The sequence below is a fragment of the Notolepis coatsorum genome, assembly GCF_963971535.1.
Source record: "Notolepis coatsorum genome assembly, chromosome: 9".
Taxonomy (NCBI): Eukaryota; Metazoa; Chordata; class Actinopteri; order Aulopiformes; family Paralepididae; genus Notolepis; species Notolepis coatsorum.
The window spans coordinates 143,407,300-143,425,292 of record NC_140173.1 but is presented as its reverse complement, the minus strand read 5'-3'; the positions used below and the strand labels follow the sequence as shown (position 1 = coordinate 143,425,292).

General features: G+C 43.6%; 1 protein-coding gene across 1 annotated transcript in view; it reads left to right on the top strand.

The window, feature by feature from the left end:
• Positions 1 to 343: 343 nt before the first annotated feature.
• Positions 344 to 17,993, top strand: part of hcrtr2 (hypocretin (orexin) receptor 2) — a gene marked incomplete at both ends in the record, with an annotated part of 55,368 nt that continues 37,718 nt past the window's right edge. Inside the window, one exon of the mRNA XM_084322034.1 lies at positions 344 to 554. Within this exon, the coding sequence (XP_084178160.1) occupies positions 344 to 554 (211 nt within the window). The remainder of the gene's footprint in view (positions 555 to 17,993) is intronic.

Genomic DNA, 17,993 nt, shown 5'->3' with positions numbered 1-17,993 from the left:
ATGTCATATGTTATGATGAATTGAAAATGGGGGACCCTGATGTAAACAAGACGAAAATCTTTCTCTGGTCTGCATCCCCTTAACAATTGTATGTATTGAGCTGAGCTGTACTGTACTGTACCCATTCTGCAATCTGTTAATAAAGTTTTCAATCAATCAATCAATTCACGCTGCGAGGTCCCCCGTGTCGATGCAAGTGGAAGCGCGCTCACACCTCTCTCCCTATCCATCATCAAAGCAGCCAGTGGTCCACTCGGCCGGTCGCCTACTGTATCTATCCTGCTGCTGCAGCCTGCGGGGCAAATTGATTCTGAATAAAACCATCGGCCTGGCAGCTGCAAGGATGTCTGGGATCACTGAAAACTCGGGCTGCGAACAAGAGTGTCCATCCGCTCCACAGACGAACACCACGGAATCAAATTATGTCGACGTCGATGATGATGAATTTCTGAGATACATATGGAGGGAGTATTTATACCCCAAGCAGTACGAATGGGTCCTCATAGCCGGATACATCGTTGTGTTTTTCGTTTCACTTATCGGAAACTCACTAGGTAAGTCCTCGACTCTGTGTACCTGCTGTCTTCATTGCGGTATAGGTTGTGACTTGTCCGCATGCGGCTTCACGAACGTTTTATGTTTAAAATAACAGGTGTTTTCGAATAGAGATGGAGAGTCGCACAAAAGTAATTCAACAACTAAAACTTTCAAATGTCTTTGATCAATCGAACTTCAACGTGGCATCTCTTCAAATGTATATTGGCTGTCGGCATATTTAAGTGTAAGTTTAGCCTATTATCTGATTTGACAAAGCATTCTATATTGAGATGTGATTGTTTGAGTGTGTGACAGATCATTTTGATCTCCCACCATCCCTTGAAAAACATGAAGTGACATTGTGGCGAACTGGAACCACAGATTGGTGTCTTGAAGGACTGTAGTGCTTAGTTATGACAGGTATTCACTCACAGTAATTATCTTCCAGACAGAATCTAATGACTCGGATGATGGCCTATCCATCACTGCAGTTCTCAAGTGTCACATTTTGCCTTGAAGTGTATAGCATGACATTTTTTACTGTATCAGATGGTGATATTAGTTTTGATGGTTCAGATAATGATTAAAATGGTTAGGCTATCAGATATTACAACAAAGTCGGAAACAATTACAAACATTGGGCTTTGGTTGCTTATTCATATTTTTTTTTATCAAGGCAACAGTGACCAAGAGTGGGAATACAGAACTGTAGAATAATTCCATTTGATTATTGAATCAGAAACAACAGCTGTCTTAAAGAGGAACACCACCCAAATTAAGAATGTTTTTTGAATGAATAGTTTATTTTCGGTCTTTGTTTACAGACAAATCAAAAACACACTTGTGTGGACTTACAAAAAAAATAAATGTAATACATTTAAAAAATCACAAATATGCATATTCAAAGTAAGCTCACACACAAAATCCAAAATCAATGACAGAAACAAAGGAATAGCCTGAAGCACATGCTTATTTTTGCCTATCTTTTACAATTCCTAAAAACTAAATATATGTTAAATATGTTATTTATTTCCATGGCCTAAGAAAGTGAAATAGCTATTTGTGAGCTACTCTCTCCCAAAGCCAGGAACCCAGAGAACAAAAATGTGATGTTGTTGTCTCTGGTTGTTCATTTTCACTGATATTTCATGTCAAACTCAATTACCAAGGGGGCCAAAATGAAAAATACAGATGATTTTGGACACATAACTAAAAAGGTGCATTTTCCTGAGGTCACTTGCTTCATTGGTCAGTTTGTGCATACTACATTTATTTACATTTAGTCATTTAGCTGACGCTTTTATCCAAAGCGACTTACAGTACAAGTTCTGTACAACAAGTCAGCAGGAAGGGTATAGCCTATGGCTCAAAGACATAATAGTATAGTAGGAAGAGTGCATGATAATACAAGACAGTATGAATGTTATGGTTTTTTCCCCATTTTTCTTTCCATTTCAGATATTGATTGAAGACGTGTGTTTTTAGTTTTATTGATTGGGTTTTGGCTGTCCTAACTGGTGGGAAGTTCGTTTCCACCATTGTGGAGCGAGGACAGAGAATAGGCGGCTTCTCCTTGATGACCCTCCCGGAGCTCTGATAGGAGTGGGTCTGAGGCGGCCAGAGGATGTAGAGTGGAGGGGTCTTGAGGGTGTGTAGTTAGAGACCATTGACCAGAGATCAATGCTCAATATGTTGTTATAATTGCACTTCAGGCCCTATTCCCCGTACCTGGTTCAACTAAGTCGATCAAAAGTCCCATTATCCAGATTCAATTAACCCGATGTTTGAATTTGCGCATTCCCTGTTCCTCGAACGCTGATTCAGTCTCGTTAATTCAAACCAGACTTGATACTGAGGATAATTGCGCGCGGCCGCCTCACCTGAAAAGACAGCAGGTGTTGATCGCAGAAATCCTGATTTTCTAACGGCATTGATTGATTGATTTAAAACTTTATTAACAGATTGCAGAATGGGTACAATACACAGCTCAATGGCCTCGCAGACAAGTTAAATGCACAATCTATATAGGCTAATGTTAAGTCCCTCATTACCCCAATCAATCAATTATATTTCTTTAAATGTGCCTGCTGGCAGTAGGCTTAATGGAATGAATAATCGAATGAGATCTTGCTAGCGAAAATAATTAGTTCAACTCTTTTAGAATAAGTAGATACAAACAAGCCCAAAGAGTATCTAATTGATACGAAATAATAGATACTTATGAGGATACCTGTACTGTATGTGCTCGGCTTAGGTATCATGTACTTTATATATAAACAACGTTTTCAAGGCGCGACCCCCGAAATAACGGTGTCAGAGAGGCTTGGAGGGAGGCTATACAGTTTCACTATTAATCAGGTTTTAATCTGTTTCGGACATTATCCATATGTATGCTCTGCGTTGTGTCTGGGTGGTTGGAAGAATACGCCGACAACGATATAGCCAAGTTGCATCCAGTTTTATTCTGTGACCTGTTATCAAATAAAACACAGCACACAAGATGGCGTGAGCTACCGTCATATGCAGGTGTATTCCACCTCTGCTCTCCTCTAGTTTCAGTCAAAGAGACCGCAAAGCAGCGCGACATGCGCGTGAACAGCAACTCAATGTCGTGTACTACAAACATATACATTTAACTCAATACAATTTAACTACAGAAAACATATGAAATAATATGAAATGAAAGACAGTGTGTAATTATCAATTAAACCGAAATACAAAACAACGGTTCATACCTGTTATCAAATCAAACACAGCACACAAGATGGCGTGAGCTATCATACGCAGGTGTACAATATGAAATATTACACAACGGTACTTTTGCTGTTTGACACAGGACGAAATAATGGTCATCACACACAATTTCAGCACCAAAACTAAAACATAAATCACAATTACAATGTATACATAGCGATTCAACCAATTATCAGACCACCAAAAGTGCATACCTCTGCTCTCCTCTAGTTTCAGTCAAAGAGAACGCGCACTTCTTCCGTGACTTCTCCTACCGTCGAACCTGTGAAACCATTATGTACATTAATTAAAGTAAACCAAATACTAGGGATGCTCGATATTGGCTTTTGTACCGATACCGATATAGCGATATTGTCCAACTCTTAATTTCCGATACCGATATCAACCGATACCGATATATGCAGGGTCCCCCCCCCCCCAAAAAACGGAATAATTTCAGCTAATTAACATTACATATATCTTGTTGTGGAATTAACACAACATTATGCATACTTTTGCCAATAAATAAAATCAGAATTTGTTCTTACTTGCTTGCCTTGGTAAATAAAGGTTATAGAAATGTAAAAAAAAAAAAAGGATTTTTTTTGTTTTTTTTTGAAAACCGATACCGATATTTTCCGATATCACATTTTAATGCCAATATCGGCCGATAATATCGGTAGGCCGATAATATCGGACATCCCTACCAAATACCCAACTAAAAAGATGACCTATAAACCCTAAACCCATTATTAAAGACCATGTACAATAGGGCTGAGCCCAAACGTTCGAACGTTCGAACCTTCATTCGTTATGTTATGAGCAGTCGCAATTGTCTGTCCCGCGTCACTCAGCTGTTTTTCTTGTTTTTTCTCGGATCCAGAGCATTGCTGGCGTCAACCTGTGACTGCCGCTTCTGTCCGTATCTGTTTATCTGTTTAACTGTATCCCAGCCCTGCTACCCGTTTCCCCCACGTCCATTCCTTGTACTTTATTTGTTATTTTGTTTTTTCTACCGTCGACGCTGCTTGTTTCCCCCGTCCTCTCCTGCGCCCGTCCCGACTCTCTACAAACATTTCACGTCCTCACTTTCCCCCCTGCTCTGTGGACCTGCCGACTGTACTCTCACCGTTCCCACCATCACTGGATCTCAAACTGAACTACAAACCCCGCCACTGGAAAACAAACTCCCGGATCTACAAATTTTTCTCCCCGACAAAACCTTACCTGTCCTCCGGACCGGTTCTGTGTGTGTCCCTCCACCTGCTCCTGGCTGTCTGCTTTCGGCTAAACCAGCCACCCGCCGCTGGCACTGCCTGCCTGGCCGTGCTATCCTACTACTCCCTTCCCGCGAGGGCGACACCACTCCCTCGTGCTGGTTTGCGGGTTCCCATCTCCTCGGGTGAGTGTCGGCGATACTCCACTGCTGCCCTCACTCTCCTCTTGGTCTTGGTTGTTAGTATGGCGCGGTCAGGACGGCCCGCTATGCGGGCTTGGTCTGGAGCCGGCTACTTCACGCTGCACCAAAACAATAACACACTCTCTCCCAGTATCCAGCTGCAACTCTGGAGTGCTCCCATTGTCCAGCTGCAGCCCCAGAGTGATCCGCTCAACATTCTTCCGTCCCGCTCACAGCACCGAAACTGCACTGGTTAAAGTCATCAACGACCTCCTCATCTCCGCTGACTCCGGTGCCCTCAACATCCTGATCCTACTCGATCTCAGTGCAGCCTTTGACACAGTGTGTCACTCCATCCTCCTCCAAAGGCTGCACCAACTGGGTGTTGAGGGCACAGCACTTGGCTGGTTCTCCTCCTACCTCACAGACAGACACCAATTCATCTCCCTCCCCAGTCACACAGGGGGTCCCCCAAGGCTCAGTCCTTGGCCCCCTGCTCTTCATCTGCTACATTCTCCCCCTTGGTCACATCATCCGTAAATACCACCTCAACTTCCACTGCTATGCTGACGACACCCAAATCTACATCAGTACACAATCCCCCCACAGCCCACCCCTCAGTCACATCGAATCCTGCATCACCGAACTCCAAACTTGGATGACTCACAACTTCCTCAAACTGAACAGTGACAAGACTGAACTTCTCATCATTGGCACCAAAACCACCCTCACCAGATCCGGACCCATCACACTCACCATCAATGACTCCACCATCACCCCCTCCCCCCTAGTCCGAAACCTTGGTGTCCTCCTTGACCCCACCCTCTCTTTTGACCCCCACGTCCGCTCCATCGTAAAAATATCCTACTTCCACCTCCGCAACATCGCAAAAATCCGTCACTGCCTCTCTCCCCCGCTGCTGAATCCCTCATTCACGCCTTCATCTCCTCCCGCCTGGACTACTGCAACTCCCTCCTCACTGGTATCACCTCCCGCTCCCTCCATAAACTGCAAATGGTCCAAAATTCAGCCGCCCGCCTCCTCACTAACACCCGGTCCCGCGAACACATCACTCCTGTCCTCCACTCCCTCCACTGGCTCCCGATCAAACACAGCATAAACTTTAAAACACTACTCCTCACCTTCAAAGCCCTCCACAGCCTGGCCCCCCCCTACCTGACTGATCTCCTTCTTCCCTACCGCCCCACCCGTTCCCTCCGGTCCTCCTCCACTGCCTCCCTCACTGTCCCGACATCCAAGCTTAAAAACTTCGGAGATCGGGCCTTCTCTCGTACTGCACCCCGACTCTGGAACTCCCTCCCCCAGTCCATCAGAGACTCCCCTACACTCTCCACCTTCAAAGCTCGCCTCAAAACCCACCTGTTCTCCCTTGCCTTCAACCCCCCCACCCTTAAACCCCCCCCCCCCCTCCAACCTGATTGATGTCTGTCTCCAGTCTTTTTTGTGCTTTCATGCTGTCTCCCCTGTTCCCCCCATGGTCTCATGTTCCTTTTGTTTTTGTTTCTTTGTTGTTTCTTTGTTTTTGTTTCTTTGCTTTCGTTTCTTTGTTTGTACTCTTGCTCCCGACTACTGTCAGCGACTTCGGGTTACTGAGAAGCGCTATATAAATTAAATTAATTATTATTATTATTATTATATATAATATAAGGAAATTAATATAATCTAATAACCAGGACACCCCCCCCCCCCAAAACATTAAAGTGAGCTAGGCCCACTTTGCACCTTCAAAATAAAAGTGTGTCCATTTGAACCTACTCATTTGAGATGAAAATAAAAGTTTCTGTCTATAATCTAGCATAACAACCTTACTCTGCTACATTCACTCCTACTGTTTTATGCCAGATTATGGACAGTGTTCCCTTCAATTAACCCAATAGCACAAGTACAAAACAAAGAAAAATCATTAAAAAAAAAAGTTTCACCTAGAAATTCCAAACCTAGAAAATAGGTTGACCAGCTCAAAAGCTATCCGGTAAAGGATTAGGAAAGATAAGGGGTAGCTAATCCCTCACCTAACCATAGAAAAAAACATGCCATGTACATATTTATACCATGGAATACACACCAACATTACTAAATCATGTCTAATGCAATAGACAACCATGACCTGCCAGGTCCATAACTACCAGTATGACTCAGAGGAAATTAGACAGCAAAATCAAAGGAAAGAAAGGAAAAAAAAGAGAAAAAAAAAATAATAATAAAAAAGGTGCCATCTTTTAAGATGACAGCAAAGTCCTGACTCTTTGTACAGCCATCGTCTGAATGAGCCTGTTAACTGGTCTGATGAATCTCCCCAGCCTAGTGCGAACCCCTTGAACTTCCCTAGCTACACTTGGTATGACAGTGACAATGGCCGATTCAGGCTCACTCACTTGTACAGGTAAGGATGAACTACAAGGGGCCTCCTCTGGAGCCATCATGTCTTCAGTGAATGATTCCACAGTGGTTGTGTCTGACGACTGATCACTATCCTGATAAACGATTACCGAGTATGACTCCTCTGATCCAACATCTGCACCTGATCTCTCCAGTCCACACTCCTGCTCCCCGCCATCATGTGTCTCAAGTGTGATTCTATGATGTTGGTCACTACTCATACTTCCCACCTGCACCTCTGCTGGCTCCAATATACCCGTCCCATTCATGGTATTTACTACTCCCTCCACACGGGACTCAGGAAGATGAGCAACCCACCGGGCAGTTCTCAGCTCATCCTGATTAGAATCGTCTGTCATCTCCTCACTCGGAACAGTGCTATAGGAGTAGACGCCTCAATCTCTGGCTCATCCCATGACGGCAAGGGCAGGAAATTTACAGGCATAATCAAGTTCCTATGAACCGTCTTAATCCTCCCTGTGACAGGATGACGGATACTATATATGTTCAGAACACTATTTTTACTCACTACAATGTAGACGGCACTCTCCCAACGGTCAGCTAGCTTTTTCTTGCCTCGCTCTCCTTTATTTGCCAGTAAGACCCTATCTCCCTTCTCTACCGAATGTCCCTTTAACTGTCTGTTATACACCTCAGCTTGCCTGGACTGCTGCTTCTCAGCATGCTTTTGAGCAAGTGCCATTGCTTCCCTCAGATCCTTTCCCAGTGACTGGACATACTTATCCACATCCACCGTATCTCCATCCAAAAGGACACTCTCAAACATGACATCGACAGGTAATCTTGGGGTGCGGCCAAACATTAAAAAGAAGGGTGGGAGCCCTGTGGTCTCATGCACTGTGCAATTATAAGCAAACGTCAATGTGTTCAACATCTGAGGCCATTTCACCTTGGAACGAGGTGGCAAAGAACGGATCATATTACCTAAAGTGCGATTTAGATACCTAAAGTGCGATTTAGACGTTCTGCCTGTCCATTTCCCATAGGATGGTATGGTGTGGTATGGGATTTGTCAACCCCTGCCATCTGAAGCAGTTCTGCTATGAGTGCACTTTCAAAATTTGCCCATCTGTCACTATGAATGCATGCTGCAAAACCATAGACGGAGAAAAGGTTATTCCAGAGCACACGGGCCACTGTCTTGGCAGATTGATTAGGACATGGGTAAGCACATGCTTTTACTGTGACTAACTGAAATATGCCCAAAAAAAGGAAAATGGACATAGGGACGTTTTTTAATCAAAGGGCAGCAGAGACAAGTGATACAGGGACACAGGTAAGGTCTGGCTTAGTGATTATAATAGTGCATTCAGTAACCCATACTTTTTGTGAATGTGTTTTTGATACTACATTCTGTTGAACACACACCTCAAAACCGTACCTAAGGAAAATTGGCTCAATTGCAAGAAAAGTAATAGACAGTTATGATATTACATTCTGCATAATTCGTAGGCAAAATATTGTGGTTCCCTGCTTTAGTCTGTTGACACATTTCTATACTAAAAATGCTTGTGTAGTCCTGTGTCATACCTAAATGTCATATAACTGAATTGTATAGAAACAACTCACCAAAAGTGACTATTGCACAACTGATTTGACAAAAAAAATCCACCAAGGGGGGGAAACCGTCCCTTCACCCCCCCCCCCCTTCATCCCCCCCCCCCCCTGAGGACATGGTCAGTTATAACAAGCACATCAATGGACTTATTATTGGCATCCTCAGCCGATCAGAAGTCAATACACACCAACTCCAGTGGTGCAGTGGTGACTATGAATGAATGAATGAATGAATGAATGAATGAATGAATGAATGAATGAATGAATGACCTTTATTTATATAGCACCCTTCACAGCACGAATGCACAGGGTGCTTTACACTACAGCTTAATATAAAAACACAATAAAAACAAAATCAGAAATAAATGACAACAACAATAAAACAGCACAAGCGGAGCCCTAGCCTCAGGCTCAGGTGCTTTGCTCAGTACACATCTCTTACCAGTGGCGGCTCGCCACCGGGGGCGCTAGGGCGCCGACCCACCTGTTAAATGAGAGAAGAAGAAAATAAAACGTTTTAGTTTTTTGTTTTATAGCCCTATAAATAATATAAACATGTTTAAAATGAATAATATTTACTCATTTTAAGTATGTTTGTGTTTCCAATGCACAATATAACGTTAATATATAAAATAAAAAATACTCGTTTTCCTGAACAGGAAGTGACATACTTTTTTTTATTTTTTTTATTTTTTTGTATTTCTCGGCCCGGGCTAGACGCAATAGCGCTCTGAGTGCGCGTCACTGGTTGATCGCTGTATCTGTCGCAGCCAATCAGTGCGTAACGCTTTGTGCGTTGAAATATGACTATTATGTTGGAATCCGGGCGCGATTTGAAGCGGTCTAGGCAGCAGCGTCAAGAATTTCTGTAGCCGCATTTCGCGGAGACGATCTCTGATTGGCCGAATCCACTTTCTAATGTTCCAATTCTAGCTTATTCTAGGTTGGTGGTAGATAGTTGTTGTTGTTGTGAGATGCAGCTGTTTGTCTTAGAGCGTGACTGCAAGTTCTTTAGACGGTTAAGCTTAGGCACTCTTTCAAAGTTGGTTAAGGTTAGAGTTTGTCTTAGAGCAGGGGTCAGCAACCTTTTTGACATGGAGTGCCTGTTTGAAATATAGTTGTAACTAGTGTGCCTCAACAATATTCCATGCATCGTAAATTCTTTTTCTCATAATCAGGTCTTTTAATGATCATTTTTACATTATTACATCATTATTGTTATTGTTATTATTAACAATATTATTATGATGGTTGTATCAACCCTAAATCTGAGTTGGGGGGGGGGGGGATGCAATGCAGACAAACAGCTGCATACAGTGCGACCATTTCACTCACATTTGCCCATTCATTTTTGGACACATCACACACCATTGGTGTGTGTACTGTACGTGTGCTGTCATAGCTCCACCTACAGGCCTAATGGAGAACACCAGGATGTGAATGGAGGGTGAATGTGAGGTATATCGTGTAAATAAGTTTTGATTGATCGCAAGACTACACTGTAAAAAAAAATATAATAATAAGTTACCAGAACTTAAAAATATTGAGTTCAGTTACTGTGCATTAAGGTTTTCAGTTTTCAATCCATAATAAGTTAACAGAAAAATAAGTACACAACCACATTATTTCAACCTAATAAAACTATGTTTATTGTCATTGTTTTAAGAACACAAGTTGAATTGGTAATACTCACATTTTGAGTAAAAAAAAATGCTTTTAACATGTGCAATGTTCAATGAAATAGAAAAATAAATAATACAATTTGTTGATTAATCCCACTGGTCACAATGGTGACCGTAATAATGTTTTTGTTATAAGGCTCTGCAAATGTTACTGAATGATGTAGCAATGTATTTCCAGCTAAATTGAAATAATAAACAAATAAAGGGTCTCAATTAAATATGTGGTAGTAAAAAGAACCTGTGAGAGGATTTCAACAAGATAAATGCGACAACAGTGCAAAATAGTTCACTATAATATTTCAAAGCAAAAAAAAAAAAAATTATAATTTTCATTTTTTTTTTTTTTTTTATGCTGCCCCCTGTGCCTATGCAAATGCCCCTGCGTGCCTATGCAGGCACGCGTGCCTAGGGTTGCCTACCCCTGTCTTAGAGTATGGCGATAGAACGCCAGGTAGTTTGCAGTCTGTTCGACGCGGAAATGGACAAAGAAATGAAGTACTTGTGTTGTGTGGTGCTAACTGCTAACAGCTAACACTTGGCTAACAAGCTATATGGCGGATGCAGTCTGGACAGTGGTCTGGAATACATCAACAGTGGATTATACACTTTATCAAGCCCTCCTGCCCTGGACGTTTCAACTAAACAGTGAGTCTCTCTCTCTCTCGCTCTCTCTCTCTCTCTCTCTCTCTCTCTCGCTACACAGCTGTCTCCGCGAAATGCGGCTACGGAAAAAACTATTGACTGTGCTTGCTGAGACGATAATAGGCTAGCGATTCAAAACGCGCTGCTGTGTTGTGAACTATAACATTAATTTAGCTGCTGCTGATGCATAATGAATGAATGGTGAGTTGTTTAAAATGACAACATACATGTGTTAATTATTTTATTGGATTGATCCGAGAGACAGAGAGAGATTGCTCCAGAGCATCTCAGAGCATTACATTTTCAACTCGACCTAACGTGAACTGCGACCCGCAAGGCTCCGATAGTAACAGCCGCTACTGTTTCTTACAATGACTCACGTATTCTTTGACATCCTGTTCCATGGAGTCCCACTAGAAACGTTGTCTAGTGAGCCACAATGTGCGCTGCTGGCCCTGGTGACTCATCATGTACCCCTTTCAGCACTTGTCCTCTCAGAGCGCTCGGTACAACATATTGAAAGACCCTCTTCTTACTCACAGGGTGTTTTGTTTTGGGGGTCGTTTATAATTCCGTGATCGTCGTTAAATGCTTCATGTAGTATGGGTGATATATAGATCAGAGCAGTTTGCATCGATAATGATAAAGAAAAACGCTGAAACTCACGGCAACCTCCTCTTACCGTTGGGCGATGATACTGGAGCAAACAGATTTAACAAATAACAGAGTTATTTGATGGGGATCGAGGCGATCCATTTCCGGTTTGTATAATACTAATACACACCCAAATCATGTGGATTATTGAGTTATGGCAGCGATCCATATCCACGGTGTGTGGCTAGAGTCCTGGGATGATATGCGAGTGGCCGGACGGATTTAGGAGACGCACCGATATGCAACCGGCATATCCGGTTTGGCAACTCGCCGATCATCCACCAGGTGGCAGTGTTGAAGCGTTGCAGAGTTGTGCTGAGTCCCACAGCATCATACAAGGCTCCGTGAGTGAAATATGAATACCATGGCGAAAATATGAAATATGATCACAATAACGTTGTACGCCGTGATCTGGCAGAATTCGCATGAACTTGAAAACCGTTGTACGACGTGAATGGCGCACAAAGTGTTAATGGAACTCTGGGTGGACAACCCTAGGCCCTTCCCCCTCACCTCTGGTTCCTCACAGGTAAGACGGAACATGTTCTGCACGTCATCCACCTGGAAACCCTTAGCCTCCCTCAACAAGACATCATTTGAGCTCCTTGTCAGCCTGTGCATCACCCTAGGCCGAGTAAAAGGCTCCCTGCTTAGTAAAAAAATAAAAGTAAAAGTTTGGGGAATTGCTTATGGGGACCATTTTGTACAAACTGAGTGTTGTTGCCTAAAGCCATTTCTAACAATCTCAGAACCCTATCCATTGTGTTATTCTCAGATACAGACGACAGCTGCTCTGACTCTGGGCTACAGACGGCAATAGATGACGCGCTTGGCGCGTTGTTGACAACCACCCTCTCCTGTGATGACTCAATGGCCACAACATTTTGTGTCAACCGACCTCGACTCGCTCTGTGCTCTCTCAAATATTCATCTAAATGTTCCTGCACCTCACATGCTGTCTACTCACGAGATGGCTTACTTTTGAACACTAAAGCCAACTCCTTATCGGGGCAGTTACGGATGAACATGAGAACTAGATGCCGACTCAGGTCAGTCTGGGGCTCTCCCTTGTAGGGCTGACCCCTATTAATCGATTAGTCGACTAATCGGTCGAAAGGAGCCGTAGTCGACTGGCCAACCTCTTAGTCGAATATAATATAAAAAAAAGAAAAAATTTGTATCATTCTTTCCAAAAGAAAAGAGGCCTAGAAGCGTGGCTAACGCTAATGGCACGCATACCAGAGGCTAACTGCCTAAGAAAACAGGCACAGAGGCACTGAAAGAGGATTTCACCCATCTAATGAACACACTAGACTAGACAAATATCAAGATGTATCCATCAGTGGACCAATTGCATGCTTTTGCAGAGGACAAGAAGCCTTCAGTCGACTCCTTCAGACATTAAAGGAAAACTCCAACATTTTGGGAAATTAGCTTATTTAACACTTTGATCGCCATGGTTCAAATTCATAATTTACCATCCCTAGCCAGCTCTATTTGTCTATGGAGAAGTTCCCCTTCTTTGCAGGGCTATAACTTTTTAAATTCTATTGCTAAATTGCCATTATTATGGCCCATTCAATGTCCTATATGTATTGTTCAGGGTGTAGCAACGATATACTTTTTCATTCACATATTCATACTAAAATATGGTCTAAAGTATAAGTATGTTTTTATCGTTTTCTGCAGCTTTCTCCAGAACTTGATTTATAGCTCCAAATGCATTATATTGATGATGAAATACAGTTTGATAGCAATCGGCGCGAGATAAAAAATTTCAACTGGACGTGGTTCTAGAAGTTACTACGTATCATCTGATATTGACCGGATGGGCGAGGGGGCGTTTATAATTCCGTGGGCAACGTTATACCATTCGTCTAGTGTGGGTCATATGGTCATCAGAGCAGTTTATATGGAACACGTTAGAATATAACGCTGCAACTCACCGTGGCTTCCTCGCGCCGCTGGCAGATGAGCGTGGAACAGAATTGTTTCTATTATGGGATGGAGAAATGCCCGATCCATTTCCAGGTTGTATAATAGTATATACGTCCAAATCATGTTGTTTTTTCGAGTTATTTGCACCGATCGATGTTCACTGTGTCAAGACGGAGTCTCTCTAACGATAGCGAGTGCCCCGATGACATATGGATGAGCACTTCCGGTTCGACGAGTCATTTCCTGTTGGCGATCTGCCGATCGGCCACCAGATGGCGCTCTTGAACCGCTAGAGAGTTGAGTGGAGCTTTGCAGTGTATCTCAGGGCTCCGGAGGCGAAATATGATTTCGATCACAGATTTTTGAAATATGGATATCAAAGACGAGTTACGGCGTCTTCGGCAGAATGAGCATGGCTAGGAATCATGTCTAAACACGTCATCGGCGACCATAGTGTTAACATCTTCCCTGGAGTTAGACAAGAAGATACATACCTTTTTTGTCTCTGTGCGTGCATTTCGCTTTGGGAACAGTCGCTCCGTTAGCGTAGCTTAGCTTCATCACTGGAAGTGAGGGAGGACAGTAGCCTGACGTTCCCTACAGGTTTGTTGATATTCTCATTCCTTCAAAGGATCCGAACCGATTGAAGTTTATGGATACCATGACTTAAAATCCTCTTACCTTGATGATTAAAAGCCTCCCCAATTTAGAAAACAGTAATCCAATGGCTGGTATTGATAATATAATACTAACTGCTGCACGCTCGGAGCTAACCGGAGCTAACACAGAACAGGATGGTAAAGCAAATATAATGACTTCCTTTCTGGGGTTTTCAAAATAAAAGTGCAATGTTTATAGCAGCGGAAAATGTTTATTTTGTACATTATCTAACGTTAACACGAACCTAAACTAACTTTAGGTTAGTTGTAACGTTAGTTTAGGTTCGTGTTAACGTTAGATAATGTACAGAATAAACGTTTTCCGCTGACCATTGACGATACAGAGCAACGTCCTCCCTCCCTCTTCTCTCTCTCCCTCTCTCCCTCTAAACCTCTCACCTTCCCCTCTGCTTCATTCATCCTTTCTGTTATTCAGATACACATAATTAAAAAAAAGTCACTTGTTTCCAGACTCCTCTGGTCTGGTCTTAGCTCTTACTTAGTCCTTTCTGTTAGTCTGTGTGCACACTGCACATAAAAACACCTGCACATAAGAACACCTGCACATAAGAACACCTGCACATCAGAACACCTGCACATCAGAACACTGCACATCAGAACACTGCACATCAGAACACTGCACATCAGAACACTGCACATCAGAACACTGCACACAGTCAGAACACTGCACATCAGAACACTGCACATCATTCAGAACACTGCACATCAGAACACTGCACATCAGAACACTGCACATCAGAACACTGCACATCAGAACACTGCACATCAGAACACCTGCACATCAGACCACCTGCACATCAGAACACTGCACATCAGAACACTGCACATCAGAACACTGCACATAAGAACACTGCACATAAGAACACCTGCACATCAGAACACTGCACATCAGAACACTGCACATAAGAACACCTGCACATCAGAACACCTGCACATCAGAACACAGGCCTGAATGACAGTGTATCCTCATCAAGGACCTCTGCTAGTTCCTCAAATCTGCCCTTCTTTACTGCTGACCGGGAGAACATGTTGTATACACTTCTAAGAAGAGTTTCCACTTCTCGCATCAAAGGCACATGTTTCCAAGCATCATCAATGCCCAAGTCCTCTTTGTGGGCCACACAGTGTTGTTCTGTGAGATGTGGTATTTGGCATTACTGAGGCACCATCAGAGGTCAGCATCACCATTCTCTGCATGTCTAATTCATGTTTGGAATAAAACTGTGTGATGGCCTCAGTGGCCATCACGCAGCAAATTGCACAGCAAATTGCACCTGTTCAAAAGGCGCGTTTCCCGAAGCCCCATGCCTTTTCACATTAACACGTGAAAAAATACAGACTGAATAAAAAAGAGAGTGGCAATGCAAGCTAACATAAATAGGAATGTCAAGAGTCTACGCCTGTTCTAAAAGGCGTGTTCTCAATTAATCCCAAACGTTCTCACACACAAGAGAACGCCACCCCGTCAATTTGAGCTGTTATCAACAGAAAAAACAACGGGCCCTCATGACTCATTTCATACGCCGGCTACCTCAAAATACACAGTGAACAAACCCACGCACGCCAAAAACTCGTCACTCCTTTAGAGAGGGACCTTTCTCATTTTAACGTATAGTATTTCGAGGGCAGAACAGAGGGAGAGAGAGATGAAAAAAAAAACGTTCTGCAGTGACAGTACCAGCACAGTGAAACACTACAGGTGCCGTCGCCGGCCCTTACCCAGTTCGACTACTGAGTGCCATGTGCCGTGTCACCGGTCTACCGTCACAAACTCTGAAGAAAAGTCCAGCAGCGTCTCTCTCCCCATGATTACACCCCCACGTCCACTTTATGCAACATCTGTGATGTGCTGGTAAGAGATGCAGGGCCTCTGCATTTCCCGCAGAGACCGCGGGACCCGAACCCCGTGGTTCGCGCGTACCCTTCCTCCTACTGCCGACCACCTGACTCGCCGGGGGTCCGTTCGATGTTGACGCCGGAGCCGCCGGCTTCTGAGCAGTACCACCATAGATATATATAGAACACTAGATAGCTTGCCCGCGCTGCCGGCCAATGGAGAGCGACGTCACTAAACCGCCGCCATCTTGCGGGGGTCAGCCTTGAGTGAGAGTGAGTGAGCTGCACAGACAAAAATACTCATAACTCGCTGAAATATTGACGGATTTACAAACGGTTTGGTTTATTACAAGCATTATTAACGTGGCTATGATTCAAGCGGTTTGTAAAAAAAAACATCTTTAAATTTTTTTTTATAAGTATGCAGTATCATAACTACATATTTGATGTTTATAGCAAACCAACCCGTTTGTAAATCCGTCAATATTTCAGCGAGTTATGAGTATTTTTGTCTGTGCAGCTCACTCACTCTCACTCAAGGCTGACCCTCACAAGATGGCGGCGGTTCAGTGACGCTGGTGACTCCGCCTTAAGCTATCTAGTGTTCTATATAATATCTATGAGTACCACACTCTCATACGAACGGCGGAGGCTGGGAGAAGGAAATGCCGGTGAAAACCACCCGACCACCAGTCACAGCTGCTCACCGAATGACGGGAGCAAGCAACGACGGGGGGCTTGCGCCGTAAGTCAAACCCCCGGAGGGGACACTGGAGTCGGAGAACCTCACACTGTAAGAGGGGCGCTCAACGGCTCTGGCACGCACCCTAGGGATGGGGTACCTTTCACATAGCAGGTGAATCTGCAAAAATATTTTTTCGGATGTGCCTTCCGTTTATACGGAAACGGCGTTTTTTACGGGGGGAAACCGCAAAAAAGTGAGACTACCTTCCAGGGTGGAATTCCTAGAAACGATAAACCTTTGCGCTAGTAAGAAGCATTTTGTATAAAAGTATTCTGTACTTCTGTATGACAACTATTAAAGAAACTTGAAACTTGAATCTAAACTGTCAAACCGCATAAAACGATGACGAAAGGGTTGTCAAGGCTCTCGTCGCGTGTACTGCTTACATCACAGGCATGCGCCAGTAGCCTTGAAGCGTAAACAAAGCATGTCTGATTCTATCCATGGCGATCACCTGAAGGCTACATTGGCAGTACTTTTAAATACACAAGAATCTGTCCCGCGGCTATCACAACTATTAGTAGGAGGCTGCAATTCGAAACTGGCCACCGTAAATGCCCAAAACCCCCACCACCTCCTAATAGACAGTCTCCTCCCCACCGCATGTATATATTCCCTCCCCGCCGTATGTATATTTCCCTCCCACCCACCCACCCCCTCCTAATGTACAGTCCCCTCCCCATCATATGTATATACTCTTGTCAGGATCTAGGGGTAACAGTACTGTATATTTGAATACCGCCTATGTCACAAATGTATCAGTACTAAATACCTATATGTCCAAATGCCATAAATGTGATGTATGTTGTGTATGTCATAAATGTCTATATGAATTGAAAATGGGGGACCCTGATGGAAACAAGACAAACGTCTTTCTCAGGTCTGCATCCCATTAACAATTGTATGTATTGAGCCGTACTGTATTGTACCCATTCTGCAATCTGTTAAATAAAGTTTTCATTCATTCATTCAGTACTGGACCCACTGTCTGTGAGTGACTCTGCTTTGGTCCAATCACATTCCCCACCCACAGTCTGCGAATCAGAGGCAGAGTAGGGCGGGTCTTCACAGCACGTCATGTGACATATGCGGCAATCGTGTGACAGTGGGGCTCAGTCGTCTCGAGTCGTTACAGCGTCGTCTGCACGCAGAATTCCATCCCAAAACGC